The 19,708-nt window shown below is 48.8% G+C and overlaps 1 protein-coding gene across 7 annotated transcripts in view; it reads left to right on the forward strand.

The window, feature by feature from the left end:
- The window catches only part of LOC118543568 (protein TUNAR), a 48,024-nt gene extending 29,791 nt beyond the window's left edge, over positions 1-18,233 (forward strand). For 3 of the 7 annotated variants that reach the window (XM_078054169.1, XM_078054168.1, XM_078054170.1), the window contains 2 exons: positions 15,193-15,321; positions 15,788-18,233. In XM_078054169.1, coding sequence (XP_077910295.1) covers positions 15,193-15,321; positions 15,788-15,973 — 315 coding nt within the window. In that variant the 3' untranslated portion in view covers positions 15,974-18,233. Of the gene's footprint in view, positions 1-8,383; positions 8,495-15,192; positions 15,322-15,528; positions 15,644-15,787 lie in introns of those variants that run through there. The other 4 variants (XM_078054171.1, XM_078054172.1, XM_078054173.1 and 1 more) reach the window with 3 other exon arrangements.
- Positions 18,234-19,708: the final 1,475 nt, after the last annotated feature.

Below are 19,708 nucleotides of genomic sequence, written 5' to 3' on the forward strand. Positions count from 1 at the left end.
AGCCACAGATGTGTGCTGGCAAAGCCTGGGTTTTAGCCCCAAAACACAGAATCTGAGGTGACTGGAACCCAGGACCCTTGAGACTCAGCTCGGATCCTGAATCCTTCTGAGAACCAGGGTGGGCAGGGTCTGCAGACGAGTCCGGGAATTGGAGAGAACCCCACAAGGCCTAACTATAGACCCCTCCAGTCCTGGCTGAGGACACTAGACAGAATGTTCCAGAAGTTGCCTTCAGTTCTGGGGATCTCTGTAACTAAGGAGTGACCCAGAGCCTATGACCTAAGGCCCCTGGAAGCTCTGGTTCAAAGCTAAGACCCCTTAACATCTGTCCCCTCCCACCTCCACAAAGGATTCACACTGAAGCAAACCCTAAGTAGGGCCTGGCAAAGGCCTGGTGGGTTGGCATAAGTGTTTGTGAAATAACTCTTACCTCTCTTTTCTAAACAAACACACTAATTTAGACTTGAAAGTTGCAGAAACAGTTCAGAAGGTTCCCCTCACCCAGGTTATCCGCAGGTCCTCAGCGTGCATGACCAGAGTGCGGTCAGCAAACCCAGAGAGGGAGCCCCTACAACCACACGCCTTGTTCAGACGTTACCGGGTTCTCCGCTCCTGTCCTTTCCACCCCAGGACCCCATGGGCCCCATGTTGCTTTACCCAGGGCTCCTGGTTCCCTCCTGTCCGGAAGGCTTGCTTATTCTTTCCTTGTCCTTCACGCCCCCTGGCACTACTAGAAAGTTCTCATCGGTTATTTTGTATAGATTGTCCGTCAGTTTGGGTTTGTCTGGGGTTTCGTCAGGAGTGGCCCGAGGGTGTGCATTTTTGGCGAGAACCCCACAGAGGTGATGTTGTGTCCTGGTCACGCCTCCTGTCAGGATGTCATGGTGTCCATGTCTTATCACTGGTGATGTTGACCTTGTTCACTGACCACTGTGGCATCTGCCAGGCTTCTCCACCATAAAGCTTCCATCTTTCCTTGGTGTTGACAAATTCCTTGGGGAAGACAAATTCCTTGGGGAAGGTACTTTGAGACCATGCAAATCCTGTTTCTCCTTAAATTTCCACCCATTAGTTTTAGCATGTCGGTGGATCTTGCCTCCAACAGTTATTGCTGTGAAGTTTGCCTGATGGTGATTTTCTTATTTCCTGCTTTCCTTCTGCATTTATTGCTTAGAATTCTATGGTAAGAAAGAACTAGCTCTTCTCCCCCATTTATGTATTTATGATTATTTATTTGTATCAGTATAGACGGCTGGGTATTTACTTTATTCTATGAATTACAATCTGATACAAAGGTTATTTATTTTCTGGCTCAGATTATTCCAGGCTTGGCCTAATATTAGGAGCTCCTTCAGTTTTGTGCTTGTGCATTTGGCCAGCCCATGCCCCCTTGTCTTTTTGGGGGGCACTTCTTTGCTTTCTCAAATCACAAGATGTACAAGGCTCATCTTGTATTTCCCCAGCCCCGCAATCAGCCACTTCTCCAAGGAGTCCTGGGTCCTATCACTGGGGCGTGGTGCATAGAAACCAAGGTCTGGGAGCTGGGGGTGCTCATTGTTTTTGGGGCATTGCTGCTGTTAGGCCTCTTCAGGGGACAGAGCTGGGATGACATGGGTGTGTACTGACACATCATGTGTGTCTCTGTGCCTGCCTGCCTGTATGAACATTGAAAACCTTGAGTCTGCTCTGAGATCTCAAATTCCAGTCTCAACAACAGGGGCTCCATGTTAGCCTTCTCCCCTTTCCACATTTGTAACTTCCTTCTCCAGCAGGGAGAGACCAGCTCTCAGTAGCTAAAATATATTCACTTAATTCAAGTATGCGTGAGTTCCGAATTGCTAACCCACACCCTTGTGAGAAACACTTGCCCCGTCGGTGACCGCATCTGTGTTCAGTGTTTTTCTTTGGCCTTCCCCTATTTGGTCAAGATAACTGTTTCCAGAGTCTCTGAGGTGAGGGCTTTTCTTTCCCACCCCCTTCTGTGTGGGCATGCCATGTATTTGTAATGGTTTGGTCCATTTGTTGGTCTTTATACTTGACTTTGGGTTTCCCTCACGTTTGGTTGGTGATAATCATCTTGTGTGTAGGGGTAAATGAAGGTCACATGAACATTGCAATGCTTCTAAGTCAGATCTGTACTGAAAGATCTTCTCCGAGACGTGTCACTCCCTCTGTCCCTGCTGTCCCAATCGTGTCCCCCCTCACCCCATCCCCTTATCACTCACCTCCTCTAGGGAGCCAGTCTGTTCCATATCTAATTGACTCTTGTTGTACACAGAGCAAGTTATATATTTTGTCGCCCTTTCTTATGTGAATGGTAGTACCGTAAATACTCTTCACTCTTTGCTTTTCAAATGGAATGGTGTGTCGTGGAATTTTCTCCAAATCTGTTCATATCACACCTGCCTTCTTTACAGCTGCAGAGTGCTCCATTGTGTATAGGACCAGAGTTTATTCAACCACTCCCCTATGTCTGGGCATTTGGGCTGCTTCCTGTATTTTTTCGTTTACAGATGATGCTTCGGTGAATAAGCTTGCAGGTGTATTGTTGTAGAGCTGGGGGTCCTCTTCATGGTAGAGTCCAAGGAGTGGGGTTGCTACGTTGGCAGGCAACACATACGTAGTTTTGTTGGGTGCTGTCCAGTTGCCTTCCAGTAAGCTTTTTGTTCAACTGTTGGAAAATATTTGTCTCTTGTTGAAAGTCAACAATTTGTGTCTATCCTCAGTCAACTACAGGTGAGGACTTGGGCGGCGGGGAGATCATGTGCTTCAGTGAGGCAACGCCCTGGGGCCCAACAAGAACTCAAATCTAGCTCTCCAGAGTCCCAGGCTCCTTCCCTACTTCCTGCTGGTCCTGGGAATTGGGGGTGGAGTCTACTGGCCAATGGAGTGGGGTCCATGGCCAAGTGGGTGCATAGCAGGCGGGCGTGACATTGGTGGTGGGGCTGGAGGACCAGGCCACAGGCCTGAGCCTTGTTTTCACTGCTTGGTTTCAGCAGCCTTGCCACAGAGCTCCCTCAGACTTGTGCGCCTTGGGGAAGACTAGGCTAATATAAGTCAGTTTTCCAAAAACTTAAAAAATGTGTTTTCATCTGAGCAAGGGAAATACTGATTCATTTACCCTTAAGTGTTAGCACAGGGAGCTGTTTTTTCTCTTTCTGTATCAGTATTTAAACTTTTCTTACTCCACACGCAGTAAACTAAGCCTCCTTTGCATCGGACTTCAAGGTGAGGAAGAAAGAAGCAAGTCTAGCGAGGGTCCTTGTACCTTCTCATCTGGGTCCCTGCTCTCCTTGGTCACATGGACAAATGGAGTCCAGGGAGGTTTACCCAGGCTCTTTCACATGTAGGAGCAGAGCAGGAAGGTGGATCGCACTCTGTCCAGGGCTCTGAGTGTGACACTTGGCACTCAAGAGAAGGAAGAGGCCAGGAGCTGCTGGGCAGGAGCGGTCCTTCTGACCTGGCCTCAGGGCTGGTGAACGTTTGGTCTCCCCACCATACATCCCCACCCCCAGCCACCCCCCCCCCCCACTAACTAGCCCAGCCTGTCAGCTCTGGCTTACCCCTGCTTGGAGAGTCGGGCAAGAGGGTGTCTCGTTTGACACAGGTTCCGCTCACTTCTTGTCTCTTTCCTGTGAGGCCCAGCTGGGTGGTCTGGAGTGTTCCTGCCATCCACTCTGCTGCCTCCCACGACTTTCCCTCCCCTGACCTGGAAGCTGGGCTCCCCAGGCTCACTTGAGGCCCCTCTTTTCATTCATTCACTTACTCAATACACTGAGCACCATTGGTATTCCAGGCACGGGGGCAGGGGGACATGGAGATGAATCAGACCCAGGCCTGTCCCTCCTGAGGAGCTCACAGTTCGGTGGGGAAGGCTCTAGATTTAGTTACAGCATCAGTCAGAAGATGCTCAGATGCAGCCTGCGCAAGCCCCCCAACATCAAGAGGGGGGGTCCTTGGAGATGCTGCCGACGGAGCTGAGACTGGAAGGATGAGCGGGAGTTGTCCAAGCCAAGAAGGGAGCGTGAGCAAAGGCACTGTGGCAGAAGCTCAGCGGGGGTGGGGGGTGGGAGGGTGGTAAGACGGGGTGTGGGGGACCCTCGAGGGCGGGCAGGAGATGGGCCACGTCAGTAGCGGAATCGACTGCTGAGTTCAATCCCGACTCCGTTTTTGATGAGTTCTTTGTTTTATTCACTGCTCTCTCCCTGCTCCCTGCAATACTGCCTGGGGTCTTATAGGTGTTCAGTCATTATTTTGAGTCTTAATTCCTTATCTCTAAAGCAGGAAGAGCACTCATTTTTATCTGTATTCCAATATCCCAATATTCTAGAATAGGCCCTGGAGTATAGTAGGTGCTGGATAAATATCTAGAGAGTGGCTGGCTGGCTGAATGGTCTGGGGCTTGGCCCATACCGTGTGCTTACTCATTAGCAGCCATGTACCAGCCACAGCATGACAGAGATCGGCCTCACGTGCCCAGGTAGATCCAGCAACATCTCGGCAATTCATGGGGGACAGCACTCTACTTGTTACGAAGAAGAATCATGAACTTTTGTTGAGCCAATTAAATGCTTTACCAGTGTCCTTTGTCTTCAGTGACTCTTTGGAACTCATGGCAGTAAATTCCGGTCCCCGGGGCTGTCGTGGCTGCCACCCCCTTAGTAGCCATCAGGGGCAGCCAGGTCTTCTGTGGCCCCCTGGGCTGGGCACGGGGACATGTGGAGGAGTTTGTGCTCTGAAGACAAGCCCAGCACCTGCCCAGGACCTCGCCCCGGGGCAGGGCACCTGTTCCTTGGAGGGAGGCTCCCAGCGGATCTCCCAAGGCCCCAGATGGCAAGGAGCAAGGCCTCCCTGTGGAATGGTGGTAGAGCTAGGGCCACCGGAGCCAAATGTTCCTTCTGGGAGAGCAGGTCACCAGCTTTTACTTAGTGCAGCCTGGTATTTTAGGGGCTAAATGGGTTTTTTAAACTTAGGCTGAGGTATCTGAGGCATACAAGAGTCTACCCGTGTACGGGTACCATCGAGGAAATAAATATGAAGTGCGCGTCATGAGCGCATCTCGCCTACTGGATAAATACCAAAGGTCTTCTGCGTGGTTTGCAAGAGCCCCCGTTCCAGCCTCCTCTTCCTTCTGCAGCCTCTGCTCTGCGCACGCTTGCCATGATACTTCATTGCCCCGACTGGCAGCTGCCTTCCACGCTTCTGCTTGTCCTTTGCACCTGTTCGCCTCCTGACTGCCCGCCCCTCCTCTGCCACCATCGCTGAGCGAGTCCCGCGGGACCTTCACATCTCAACTTCAACGCTGCCCATCTTCCAGGAACAATCCCCTCTATCTGGGGCTCCTGCATTCTCTGTGCCCCCCAGTGCCCTGGGCTCACATCGCCAGAGTGATGGGGCCGTGGGGTCGTGGAGGGCCAAAGGCCTTATCTTCTACTGGCGTTTGCCTGGGGCTTAGCCCGGAGCTTGGATCAGCACGAGTGCTCCGGGGATATTTGTTGGAAGTCCGGGCCTCAGATTCCCGAGTGGTGCTGTGTTTTAGGTGACCACTGAGGTCTCTTCTCTGGGAAGAAGTTCTTGCTACATCCGTTCGATTGGTCACCCAGGGTTTCTGGATTTCTAGGCAGGAGCTCATCCTCATAAAGAGGATCAGAGTGCATCCTCTTCATCCCAGAGGTGGAAGTGTTCTCGAGACGGAGAAACGCTTGGAACTGCAGCTGAGCCTGAGCCGCTCCAGAGAAAGAACACGGTTGGCGAGTCGTGGAAGGAATTTGGATGGCGTGGTCTCTTCCCTCGTCTTGCCTGTGTGGTGCCTTTCAGCACAGATGTAGTCCCCAGACTGCGTTATTTTTTTTAAGATTTATTTATTTTAGGGGTGCCTGGGTCGCTCAGTCGTTAAGCGTCTGCCTTCGGCTCAGGTCATGATCTCCGGGTCCTGGGATCAAGCCCCACATTGGGCTCCCTCCTCCGCGGGGGGTCTGCTTCTCCCTCTCCCACTCCCCCTGCTTGTGTTACCTCTCTCTCTGTCAAATAAATTAATAAAATCTTTAAAAAAAATTTTTTTTTTTTTAAAATTTATTTTAGAGAGAGAGAGCATGAGTGGGAGGGGCAGAGGGAGAGGGAGAGAGAACCTCAAGGAGACTCCCCTCTGAGTGAAGAGGCGGATGCAGGGCTCGACCTCACGACCCTGAGATCACGACCTGAGCCGAAATCAAAAGTCAGGCGCTTCACCAACTGAGCTGCCCAGGCACCCCCAGACTGGCGTTATTTTGAAAAATAAGTTTCTACTAGAATTCGGTGAAAGCTGACTCCTTTCTGCCTGAAGGTCTCTGCTCAGTTACAGAAAGGCCGTTGGACCCTTCTCACACACGGCAGCGCCCCCTCTCCGGCTCGAATTCCCACTTCTCGAGCAGCAGGAGGTGACCCAGAGATGCCCCCTAGCACCCTGACATCAGACGCCTTTTCTCGGCCCTGGGGTGGTGAGGTTTTCCAAGGACCGTAGGAGAGAGGAAGCATTAGGAGTCTTCCTATTTTTATGGACGTATATGTGTGCTTTGGGCATGAGAAAAGTAAAATAACATTAACTGCTTTCCAGGAGATTTCTGGATTTTCTCCTGTCGAAGTGAGGCTTTAACAATATGATTTCCAGCCCTAAGCGGACCTGAACGGTAACCTGCGGTTTTTGCCCTTCTCAGAGCGCGGGCGTCCTCCTCCCTGCCACTCGGGCTCTGTCACCATCACATCTAACTGCAGTGCCATGTTCAGTAGGTCAAAATCCCATGATTTTTTCATCTTCTGTTTCTTATTGACCACGGGGTAGCTTGTTGAAGGGAGCTCTTTGGCTCTTAGTAAATATGGCTCGGGGAAGTTGGTGTCGAGAGAAGCAAGGAGGGGACCCCACACACCAGTAGAGGGCGCGCTCAGTGCCAGGACCCTGCGGGGATTCCCCAGACGGGACGTCCCTCAGCCATGTCCATCCCTGGCAAAGTCACTGGCCCAGTGGACCTGGAAGGCCTAGCTGGACTTCACGACACCTCGTAGAAAAGACGGAGGAATGTGGGCAGGAGAAGGCAGACAAGAGAGTGATGGCATCAGGAGCTTGCTAATGAACAAGTTAGTATTACCTGGACACCAGGTCAAAAATCAGGAGGGGGTCACCCAGATAGCCATAGGGAGGACGTGCACGCCCAGTGTGCGGATTATCGGAAGGAGGGGACTGTGGGAAGGCAGGTTTGTCTAGGAGCCAAGATGATCTCAAAGGGTCTGGGGGCGCCTGGGTGGCTCAGTCGTTAAGTGTCTGCCTTCAGCTCAGGTCATGATCCCGGGGTCCTGGGATCGAGTCCCACATCGGGTTCCCTGTTCAGCGGGGAGCCTGCTTCTCCCTCTCCCTCTCCACCTGCTTGTGCTCTCTCTCTCTCAAATAAATAAATAAAATCTTAAAAAAAGAAAGGGTGGCACAGTGGGCAGAAGTCAGCCAGGAGAAATGCAACATGATCCAAATACCGTCCTGTTTTGGGCTTCGAAACACACTCACTTTCCTCCAACAGGAAGGGTGCACGGTAGGGCTTTATAGCATCATGCATCCACAGCACGGCGTGGGGGCCCCAAAGCCGATGTGGCTCTCGGCAGCGCCAGTGGGCGTGCTGCGGCGGAATGACGGAGGGGGTGGCCTGTCCCCTTTGGGGTGGGGAAGCCTTTCCTGGAGTAACATTTCCCTTACACATGCTGGGATTTTAGGAGGGGCCTTTCCAGGATGGGGATCATGCTGGGGAAGGGCCCCAGGGACAGGTAGGGAATGGGGGTGCTTGGCTGGTGAAAAGCAGCTGGGTGGTTTGCAGCCTTTATCTCTAATCCTACAAGCTAATGATTCCTCCCACTTCACAGATGAGGAGACAGAGTCACAGGGAGCCGAAGCGGCTTGCCCCAGTCACTCAGCTGGGGGGCCTCCCGGAGCCAGGATGAGATCTCTGATGTATTTAAGGCCAGAGTTATCATTTCGTCTTTTCAAAACCTGAGTGTTGGCCTGCAGACGACAACGGTGATGTGTTTTTGTTTGGTTCCAAGTTATACCCGTGGTTCCAGCGGGCACAGACTAGAGCAAGGATGTGCCATTTTAAAGCGGAGCTGTTGGGGCACCTGGGTGGCTCAGATGGTTAAGCGTCTGCCTTCGGCTCAGGTCATGATCCCAGGGTCCTGGGATCAAGCCCCACATCGGGCTCCTGGCTCAGCAAGGAGCCTGCTTCTCCCTCTCCCTCTGCCTCTCTCCCTGCTCATGCTTTCTCTCTCTCTCTCTGTATCTCTGTGTCTCAAATGAATAAATAAAATCTTTAAAAAAATAAATAAATCGGAGCTGTCAGCAGGTGGAATGAACTGTCCTGACCGTGCAAAGTCCCAGAGCCACGGGAGGTATTCGGGAAGCACTTAATGGAGCGCGTCTAGGGGGGATTCAAAGACCAAATGAGGAAGCAAACAAAATACACTTGGATGTGTCTTCCACGTGAGTAAAAGTTCCGTGGTTGTAAACGGCAGATATCGATAAGAAATGGGTTCTGACTGCCTTCAGTGAAACTGCGCTGTTTATCAAGGTGGTTGTACACCGGGGATTAATTCTTAATCTGTTTTCATCAGTATTGTTTTACTATTAATAAGTTATTCCACTGTCATACTTATGATTTCATTAATTGATTTATTATTATTAGTTAACAGAAGCATCTTTTAAAAATGTAAAGTATAAAGAACAAATACTCATGTAGCCACTATCCAGCTTAAGAACTATTACCAGTAGTTCTGGGGTTCCCTGAGTGCCCCTCCCCAACCCCATCCACTGCCCCTTTCCACTCACTATACTGGTTGCCCGGCCTTTGTGTTTATGAGTGTCTCGCTTTTCCTTGTAATTTTATCACATTTGTATCTCTGGACAACGTATTTTTGGATTTTGCATGTTCCTGAACTTCTTATAAAGGGCAACACCCTTCATGCATCTTTGGTGGTATGCCTTTTCTTGCCATGCTGTGTTAACGACCCATGCATGTGTGTTCTGGCATTTTCACTGCTGTACGTAATTCCCATATATGAAATAAGACAGTAGGTCCAGGCCCCCAGGGATGGACATTTGTGTCGTCTCCAGCATGTCACTCACGCTGTTCATGAACATTCTGGGCTGCATAACCTGGTACATAGGTGCAGGTGGGTGCCCAGAGGTGGGATGGGGGGTCACAGGGTCTTAGTATGTTCAGCTTTGCAAGATGATGTCATCCTATTGTCCAGAGTGACAGCAACCAGCCTGTTCTCTTGCCTCAGAGTCTTAGTCTTGTTAGCGTTGCGTGGTTTGTTGGATCTTTTCGTTCTTGCCAATCTGATGGCTGTTGGGTGGTAGCTCCTTATATTTTTCTCATTACTGAGGTTTAGCTTCTTTATAGTTATTCACTCTTTTGAGAAATTCCTGAACATGGTTTTTGCCAAGTTTTCTACTGGAAGTTTAGCATTTCTTACTGACTTGACTTTACCATGACATGTATGATATACATAGTATATATGGTATATATAGGATACGTGTATATCCCTGTTGGTGATTTAACTCTTCACGTTTTTATGCTATTTTTGATAAACATTCAGTTTAATGTTATTGGCTTTATTAATATTTTCTCTTACAGCTTGAGCTTTTATGTCTTATTAAGATAACCTCTACCACAACATCATGAAGATGGTCACTTATATTGCCTTCTAAAAGTTCTTCAGTTTTCCCTTTCATAGTTGTCTGTAATCCATCGGGAATGGATGAACTACTAGTTCGAGACTGCATTTCCCCCCCCGGATACTTAGTTATTCCAGCACTATTTATCCAAAAACCCATTTCCTCCCTCTGATCAGCACTGTCCATGCACGTGAAGCTCTGTTTCTGTTCTTTTGGCCTCTTTGTCTAAGATGTCATTACTAAAGCATCATCATAATTCTTGATGCCTTTTGAGGCACATCCCCCTACCTCATTCTTCTTTAGTCCCTTTGCACTTTGATACACATTTTAGAATCAGCCTGTCCAAGTAACATCAAAAACCTCAAAGAAACTGACTGGAATTACAGCGAATCTGTAGATCACCTTGGGAGGGAACTGGTGCTTTCATGATAGGGAATCTTACACTCCATGAAGATGGTATAGCTCCCTTTTTTTTAAAGATTTTATTTTTAAATAATCTCTACACCCAGCATGGGGCTTGAACTCAACAACCCCGAGAACAAGAGTCACATGCTCTGCCGACAGCCGGCCAGGCGCCCCCATCTCCCTTTTTATATTGGTCTAATTTTGTGTCTGTTAGTAAAGTTTTCTGATATTCTTTATAAAGATTTTACACATTTTTTGTTAGATTTATTTCTAGATACTTTGTCTTTCAGATACTATTGCAAATGCTAACCTTTTGAAATAGACTTTGGTGGAACGCCTGGGTGGCTCAGTCGGTTGAGCATCTGACTATTTCAGCAGGTCATGATCTCAGGGTCATGAGATTGAGCCCCGCCTCAGGCTCCATGCTGAGCGGGGAGTCTGCTTGAGATTCTCCCCCTCTCCCTTTGCTCCTCCCCCTGTTTGTGTGTGCATGCACCCTCTCTCTCCCTTTCTCTCTCCCTGTCTCTATAGTCCATAAATAAATAAATCTTAAAAATAATAAAATAAAATAGACTTTTGAGATATTTTTATATTTTCAATAAATAATTTAAAATAAATCTTCATTAAGATACAATCTGCAGAGTCTATAGTCTCTCATGGTTCGTCTCCCCCTCCGATTTTGCCCCCTTCATTTTTCCCTTCCTACTATCTTCTTTTTTTTTAGCGTATAATGTGTTATTTGTTTCAGAGGTACAGGTCTGTGATTCATCAGTCTTTTTTTTTTTTTTAAGATTTTATTTATTTGACAGAGAGAGCGAGAGAGCACAAGCAGGGGGAGCAGTAGAAGGAGAGGGAGAAGCAGGCTTCCCGCTGAGCAAGGAGCCCGATGTGGGGCTCGATCCCAGGACCCTGGGATCATGACCTGAGCCGAAGGCAACGCTTAACCATCTGAGCCACCCAGGCGCCCCTGTGATTCATCAGTCTTAACAATTCACAGCACTCACCATAGCACATACCCTCCCCAATGTCTATCACCCAGCCACCTCATCCCTCCCACCCCCCATGGGTATTAAAGAGGACACGTATTGAATGGAGCACTGGGTGTTATACGCAAACAATGAATCATGGAACACTACATCAGAAACTAATGATGTAATGTATGGTGATTAACATAACATAATAAAATAAAATTTTAAAAAAGATACAATCTGCAAACCACAAAATTCATCTGTTTAAAGTGTATGATTCAGTGGTTTCAGTGTCTACAGGGAGTTGTGCAACCATCACCAAAATCTGTTTTAGAACCTTTTTATCACCCCCAAAAGAAGTGCCTTTCTCATCAGCAGTCACTCCCCATTCCCCTCCCACCGAGTCCCTGCAGGGAGGATCGAATGATGGAGGGAGGGAGGGAGTGAGGGAGTGAATGTATACCTGAGCAGCAAGCTTCATATCACACGTTGCCCAACCCCAGCCTTGGCTTTCTGTCTTATTTTGGTTTTGTCTTCCCCTCCCACGTCAATTACTCCTATGGCTTCCAAGCTAATTTCCCGCTTTCTATCCTCACACTCTGGCCAGACAACTTCTTCCAAAGAAAAGAATGTTTCGACCACTTCTCTCCTAGGAAGCCCTCGGTAGCTCCCTTGGCCATCCAGCTACGTGGCCGACATGGTTCCTCCAGGGAACTTGAGGCTGATGAGTCAAGCACTGTAGAAACAGGCTTAGGAGTAGAACTTCCTTGGGGTGGAGAAGGCCTCTCCCAGGCCCTTGGTCTGCCGCAGAGTCCTCAGAAAGTAAACACAGTCGACCTGATTATTCTCCTCCACTTCCTCCTGAGTCAGAGCTATCTTGGGTTAACTCAGGGAAGAGGCTAAATTAAGCCTTGAAACCAAGCTGCCTCTGTGACAGGCACTTGGTTTTGCTTGAATGACTGTGATGATGGGTCTTTGGTTTTAAGGGCAGCACTAACTGCGTCTCTTTAGACCAACCGTGGCGATCCGTTCACTGCCCTGCAGGGAGATGCCAGGTCCCTGCGCAGCTCCCACTCATTCATTCCACACCCTTCTCCCAGCGCCTGTCCCGTGCCAGGCACCGTGCTGGGAGGCCGACATTCAGCAGCTTGCCCTCTCGAGGCTCAAAGTCTAGCTAAAGAGACTACAAGAAGCAAGAAACCCACCAAGAGATAAGTGGTACTTGGATAAGGTCTGTCCAGAGCAGAGAAAGCAGTGGATTTGGAAGTACTTGTATTTTCTCATGACTTCCTGCAGAGGCTGCGCCGTGGAATCACCAGAGGAAAAGAGGCGATCTTTCTAGCATTCACAAACAAGCAAGCCGATACAACCCCTTTGAGAAACTATTTAGCACTGTCTAATAAACGGGTATGCATGCACCCCTACGCCTCAGCAGTTCCCCTCCTGGGTGTAGGTAGTCGAGAGGAAATTGCACACATAGAAGTTTTATGTCAAAAGAAAAAATTGCAAACAAATACTGAACTCTGGTTAATATATGCATGCGGTAGTATTTAAGGGGGAGTGTAATAATATTTGCAATTTACTTTGAAACACACCCAAGAAAGGAGATGGATGGGTAGACACAGGGATAGATATTTGATAAAGCAAGTAGAGTAACATGTTAATGGTGGAATGTAGATGGTGTGTGTATGGGTGCTCACTGTAATTTTTTTTTTTTTTTTTGCTGTATGTTGAAAAATTTTATATGTTTAAAACATAGGGGAAAGTGCAAACTTAGGTGTGCCAACAGACACGTGCAAGAATGTTCAGAGCAGAATAATGGCTTCAAACTGGAAGCAACCCAAATGTCCATTAGCAGTAGATAGAGACCTAAATTGTGAGTCTGTTTATGGGATACTGTTCTCAATAAGAATGAAGGAGCTGCAGCTACACAACACCACAGGTGAATTTCACCCACAGAACACTGAGGGGGGAAAAAACAGACTCAGAAGAGGACATGCTGTATGATTCTATTTGTACAAAATTTACAAACACGTGAAACTAACCTCAGGTGTAGAAGTCAGGATAATGGTTCTGGGGCCACCGGGTGGGGAGAAGGGAGAGAGGATAGTAAATGAAATCGGGTGCCACGGGGGCCTCCTGGGGTACCGGAAGGTTCTGTTTCTTGATCTTGATGCTAGCTAAATAGATGTGAACATTGGTCAAGCTGTACATTTAAGGTCTGTGCACTTTTCTGTATGTGTGTTATGCATCATTAAAAACTGTAATAGGAAAAAGAAAACCAAATAGATCCACCTTGGAAGCTTTGCCTAGCTGAACTGCAGGGGTAGGATCCCACTCTGGGTCTGTCTAGCATACCAAAGCTGTGAACGAAATGAAACTTCGCTTTAAGACATTCATTCATTCCTTTGTGCGTACATTCATGCTGCATTAATTCCCCCGGTTTCCACTGATTGTCTGTCTCTCCTTTACACAGACGTCTGCTTGCATATACTGTGTTCCAAATCTAGACTTGATTAGCACGCCCTGACCCAGCCCTTTCAGGGGTTCATGTGCCCAGAGGAAGGGGTGTGCAGACATTTCACTTTGCAGCCACACCCCCCACCTTCCTGGATTCCTGTTTGTGATCCTTCCTGGATATTTGCCCCAAGATATCTTTTGACCCCTGTATTAGTCAGTTCTCCAGAGAAAACAGAAACAGTAAGAAAGATGATAGATTGGTGATAGATAGATATAGATAAAAAGAGATTTACTCTAAGGAATTGGCTCATGTCATTATGGAGGCTGGCAGGTCTCAAGATCTGCAGGGTGAGTCAGCAACCCGGAGACTCAGGAGAGCCGATGGGTTTAGTTTCAGTATGAAGGCAAGCAAGCTCAAGACCCAGGAAGAACCAGTGTTTCAGTTTGAATTCAAAGGCAGGGGAAAGCTGAAGTCCCAGCTCAAAGGCAGTCAGGTAAGAGAAATTCCTCCTACTCAGCCCTTTTGTTGTATATATGTCTTCAACTGATTAGATGAGGCCCACCCACTTTAGGAAGAGCCGCCACCTGCTTTACTTGGTCTACCAATTGAAATGTTAATCTCATCCAGAAACACCTTTACAGAGACACCCAGAATAGTATCTGACAAATGCCAGGGGACCCCATGACCCAGTCAAGTTGACACACAAAATTAACCATCACAACCCCAGAGCATGAAACACTTTCTGTCTCTGAAAGAGGAAGCGTAGAAGGCTCCAGCTACCCACCAGTTCCCCCTGGACGACCATGTTTATTATCTTAGAGAATAAAAAAAGAAAAGATTTTAGTGACTGCAAAATTCATCATGCAAACAAATCTAAAACCTACGAATATAGTTCAAAGTGTAATGATAAAAATGAACACCCGAGGGTTCCCTACCCAGGTAACAAATGGGAAATGGCCAGTGTGTTGAAGGCTCTTGGTACTCCCTCCAAATGGCCTCCCACTTTGTCCTTACCTGTGAGATGCCTGTCTCCAGAATTTAATCATTAATCATTCCCTTGCTTTCTATAAAAACCAAATCTATGGGGTGCTTGGGTGGCTCAGTCGTTAAGCATCTGCCTTCGGCTCAGGTCATGATCCCAGGGTCCTGGGATCAAGTCCCATATGGGGCTCCCTGCTCAGTGGGGAGCCTGTTTCTCCCTTTCACTCTCCCTCTGTGCACACACACTCTCTCTCTCTCTCAAATAAATAAATAAAATCTTTAAAAAAAAATCTATGTCTCTAAACACCATATTATTTGGTTTTGCCCGTTTTAAGCCTTTATGCATTGACTCACACTATACAAAGTCCTTTGCATTATGCCCTTTAATTCTGCATTATGTGTTGGGGTTTCATCCACATTGTCACTTGTACCTTCAGTTCGTTCATTTCACTGCTGTGTAATATTCCATTGTGTCCAGGCATGTCTCAAGACCGGACCACCATGTGTCCATCTGTTCTATACTTGGTGCACGTTTGGGTAGCTTCTGATCCTCTGCTGTCATAAAGCTTGTAGGCGTGTCCCATCCAGTCCCTAGGTGCACAGGGGCAGGGATTTCTCTAGGGTCTACACCTGGGAGAACAGGTGCCCTGCCCAGTTTTACAGTATGTGTCTCTTGGATTTTTTAGGTAATTCCAAGGAACTTTCCAGAATGGCTGTACCAATTTATACTCCTCCTAGAGGCTATGCAAGTTTCTTATGGTGGTCTTCTCATCCCCTTGCCGTGCCCTCTGGTCCCAGGATATCACCTTCCCCAGGTCCCGGCCACCCCTGCCCACCCTGCAACCAGCATTCCCGTAGCATATTGTGTTTATTGTATCTTCTTTGTATGGATGCAGTGCTGTGCATTTCCTGGGTGGGATCTTGTACGTGAATGCATGGGAAATTCCCGGATGCCAGACTGCTATGCAGTGGCCTCTGTTTCTGCTTCAAGGAAACGGGGAGAGAACAAGCTCAGAAGAGTAGGTGGCCCCCCAGCTGGAGCCCCCGGCTGATCTCTTCTTGCCAGTGTCAGGACAGTCAAGCCATCCTTGAAATCGACAGGCCACACGCTCTGCTCTTCCTCCGCGGCCGAGAGCGGTGTGTCCCAAGATTGGATCCGTGGGGGATTTTACGCTCCCACACAAGCTCTAGTACCCAGGCATGAAATCCCCTCCCGTGGCGGGTCTGCCCTGCTATGGAGAGGAACTGATAATCTCTTGTGCTGCCTCTTTCCCATTACAGGTTAGCGTGGGGCGGAAGATAAAGACATTTGCCACCAAGATGGTAATCACGAGTGGAAATGAGGAGGACAGAGAAGGCCAGGAGAGAGAGAGTAAGGAAGAGAGTGTCTTGGCCATGCTGGGGATTATCGGGACCATTCTGAACCTGATTGTTATCATATTTGTATACATATACACCACTCTGTGAAGGCCCGGAGGGTGCTTGGCCGAAAGACGGGAGTCCTGTGTGTCGACAGATCCGTGATCGGACGCTGTGCAAACAAGCAGGCTTGACCTACACACGCTGCTCGAACAAATGCACCTTCGAACTTTATAAAAGGGTCACACAAACAAACCAATCCTGCTGATAGGAGCAGACACTAAAGCACAATGAATCCAACAAAACTCATTCACACAACAAGGAACTCAGCGTCTTTGGCCCGGGGCCCCAGAGACCGCTCGGAAGACCAGCTTTTGATGCCATCGGTCAGCAGATGGGTGCAGAAACTCATGATCCCAGCTCTCTGATGGATCTCACGCCTCAGGAAAGAGGAACAGGGCAGCACGGCTCGTGGGTGCGTCTCCCAGGACACGCGCTTGGCCTCCACTCGACGAGCCGTTCAGGACGAAAAACCCACAGGGGCAGCCCTTTGACACACATCCCATACATCAAAAGTGTCTAACTATTTGATACTGGGGAGATAACTTATTTTTCTTTTTTCATTGGCTTGACGTGTGTATCTGTTCATATCAAGGTTTATAAATATATATTTTTAATAAATGTGCTCTATTTTTTAGCATGAACCAAATATTTGGAGAGGCGCTCCTGGAGTCCTAGAGCCTTCTTTGGTTTTATCTGCTTTGCCCCGTAGGCTGCGGGTGTTCTCTGTGGTATAGCCATTCTAGTCCTGCTTTGAACATCTTCAATCTTCTACCTTCTCTCTCTCTTTCTCCCTCTCTTTCTCTCCCCCTTTTTGGTCTGGAGGACATTTTCCCATAATACCAGCCATGGTCCTGGCCAATGCATGTTTTAAGATTGTCCGTTGAGCGGCTTTTTATTGTTATATGGGAAATCTAAAACGATCGTGGGCATGAGGACCTTAGTTGCACCATATCCTTATTGAGAATTTTGCATGAACAAGGGCTGAGTGATAGATCAGCTTCTAAGAAATGTAAAAAGGACTGTCCTGGAAGGAGAGAGGGCAGCTGTATTCACAGATCAACTCTAGGACGGAATATTCAGCTTCTTCGTGGCAGCATTATTATTTCATGCTTGTGACCATTCGTTGATCAGATTTTTATTTTAATGGCCACATGTCGTGCAAGTTAGGGAGAACGAGGGGTGGAGGCCAGCACAGGTGCATAATTCCTTAGTGAGCTGCCTGGGACCTTTTTCAAAGTAGGTGGGTGTAAATGGCTCGTGGACTCACTCCCCACCGTGAGAGCTCATCTGGGTGTTTCAGGCTGCAAGGACACCCCTATGACAGGTGACTTTTTAAGGGCACAAGAAGGGGACGGAACGATCACCCCCAAAAGATTGCTGTGCTTCTTAAAGCTCCCAGTTTACACCCACACGAAGCTACTTCCTCCCTGGTAGGATGGGTGGATATATATGAATTTGCCCTGTTCTCCCGGCTCCCTGAGACGGGCCTTTGCCTGGCTGTGACAAAGAGGGTCACAATTCCTTTTGCCAGTGCCAGACTTGTCCTTGGATGAAAGAAGCAGTAAAGAAGCCTCGCTGGGTTCAAATGACGCCCAGCAGGTCTCTACTGCCAGACCTCTCTCTCCCCTTGTTGTGGTATCTGAAATTCCACCATTAGAGAGTCATTTATTGTGCTCTTGTAAGGGACCAGGTTCTTTTATAAAACAAATGCCCCTGAGCGCCTGGCTCTGACATCATTCATCAGGTGTCTTCTCTTCCCTACCGGAAGGAAGTAGACTTGCATTTAGGGCACATTGTGTGCCCAGCACTGTGCCAGACACTTTATATTCCTTAGGTCATTGAATTTCCCCTGTAACCCTGTGAGATGGAGGGGTCTTTTCCCAGTATTGTAGAAGACGGGAGGGCTCAGAGAGATCATGTGGCTGAAACCCCTGATCTGATCATTTCTTTAGCCCAGCCAGGACTGCCCGCTGGGCTGCTGGAAAGAGAGGAAATGCGCAGGAGGGGAAGGCACAGGAAAGGGCCCTCGGGGTCAGGTCACAAACCTGATGGCTTTGCTAAGGGCCAGCTCTGCACACCTCCCTCCCCTCTCCTTCATAAAAATAAATAACCCTTGCGAACTCCTTGGACACTGACAGAATATCATACAAATAATGACGAGGGACCAGAGGAGACTGGCTAGAAATAAAACGGGATGTCAGGGGGAGGGAGCTATCTACCAGGTTCTTTGTGATTCTAGAAAGACTGTATGAAAATTCTGAACAGTGAACAGAGTAAACAATAAAGGTGCAATGGATTAAAAAAAGCTATCGATGTCTTTTTTTCTTTAACATCGGGGTAGTTTAAAACTTCGCTGTCATTCCTTCGTCTGTACTTTTATTTTATTTAAAAAGCACACACAGAAAAAAACCTGAATGTGGCTCTTTTCAACGGAGACTGTTTGTTTGGGCCGTAGAAGCCCCAGTGATTTTTCAAGTATACCTATTCAAAATTTATTGAGGGGAAAAACTGCCTTTCCACTCTCTGAGCCGCCTCCCGATGGTTCTTCTAGATTATCTTAATTCGCAGCCTGGAAATAAAGCTGCCCGGTCAGTGCATGCCGGGTGGAGGGGCATCCGTCTCCTGGGTCTCTGGCATGCGTGGTCTTATTCCCACTCTCACTTAGGAGAACCCAAGAACGCACACGGGGCACAAGTGCGGCTTTCCCGAGGATCTGGAGGCGTCTTCCGGGAATAGGGAAGGGAGAGTCTGCCTACAGCCCTGGGTCCTCAGAGTCTTACTAAGCACACGGAGCCCAGCCTTGGGAAACGTACCAATAACCACAACCCCAGCAGGTTCTGTGCTCTCCCCAGCACTTTGCACCCATCCCGCGCGGGGCCCTCCCAACACCACCCCCCTCCTGCCATGAGATGTGTGTGCTTATTCCCGTTTGACAAGCAGAAGGAAAAGCCTCTCAAGAAGGCTGATTGATTGTTCCAAGTTTGCAGTGAGGAGCCAGCAGAATCAGACCTTCTGGCTCCGGATCCGCGCGCCGTCAGCACCTTGCGAGGCCCAGATTCCCCGGGGTGGAGGGGGGGTGGGGGGGTGGGGGGGTGAGCTCTGCGGGCATCTGGCCGGCTAGGGCTCAGAGCACACTGCTTCCCATCGACCCTGCCGCTCCCTGATCTCAGTGCAGCTGGCCCAGGGCAGCACGGCTAAATCGAGGCCTCTCACTTCTGCCCTAGGGAAAAAACTCAGAAAGCCCGGTCCTGGAAGCAGGGGTTTGGAGCTGCAGAGTGCTTGCCTGTGGTCCGAATCCCATTTTGGGCTCCTCTGCATGGGCAGTCCACCCAAAGTCTATGATCCCTGGGGTTCCTCACCTGGAAACTGGGGTGATAATGCTCCCCAAATTCCATCAGGTGGATGCGTTTACTGCATTCAACTGAGGCAGAAAGTGTGACCAGCATGGGGAGTTACTTGTCAAGGGCCCAAGGACAGTGAGCTCACGCAGCCAGGCACTGGGCCGAAGTTCTGGGGACGGCTGCCTTCTCCCATGCAGCCCAAGAATGGCATTGAGACCCCCAAAGAAAGAGCCCCAGGGAGCCTCAGGTCCAGTGGAGAGGACAGGGTGCCTCAAAGACCTTCAGGTTCAGTGTGGATGACCCAGACCCTGTGAAGGCAGAGGAGAGGCTTGGGGTCCCACTGATTCTACAGGATGGGGGAGGGGCAGGACCAAGAGACACTTTCCCTAAGATTTCCCCCCCCCCTTTTTTTTTAAACCCATAAGCCAACTGAAACCCA

Source organism: Halichoerus grypus, chromosome 8 (assembly GCF_964656455.1).
Source record: "Halichoerus grypus chromosome 8, mHalGry1.hap1.1, whole genome shotgun sequence".
Taxonomy (NCBI): Eukaryota; Metazoa; Chordata; class Mammalia; order Carnivora; family Phocidae; genus Halichoerus; species Halichoerus grypus.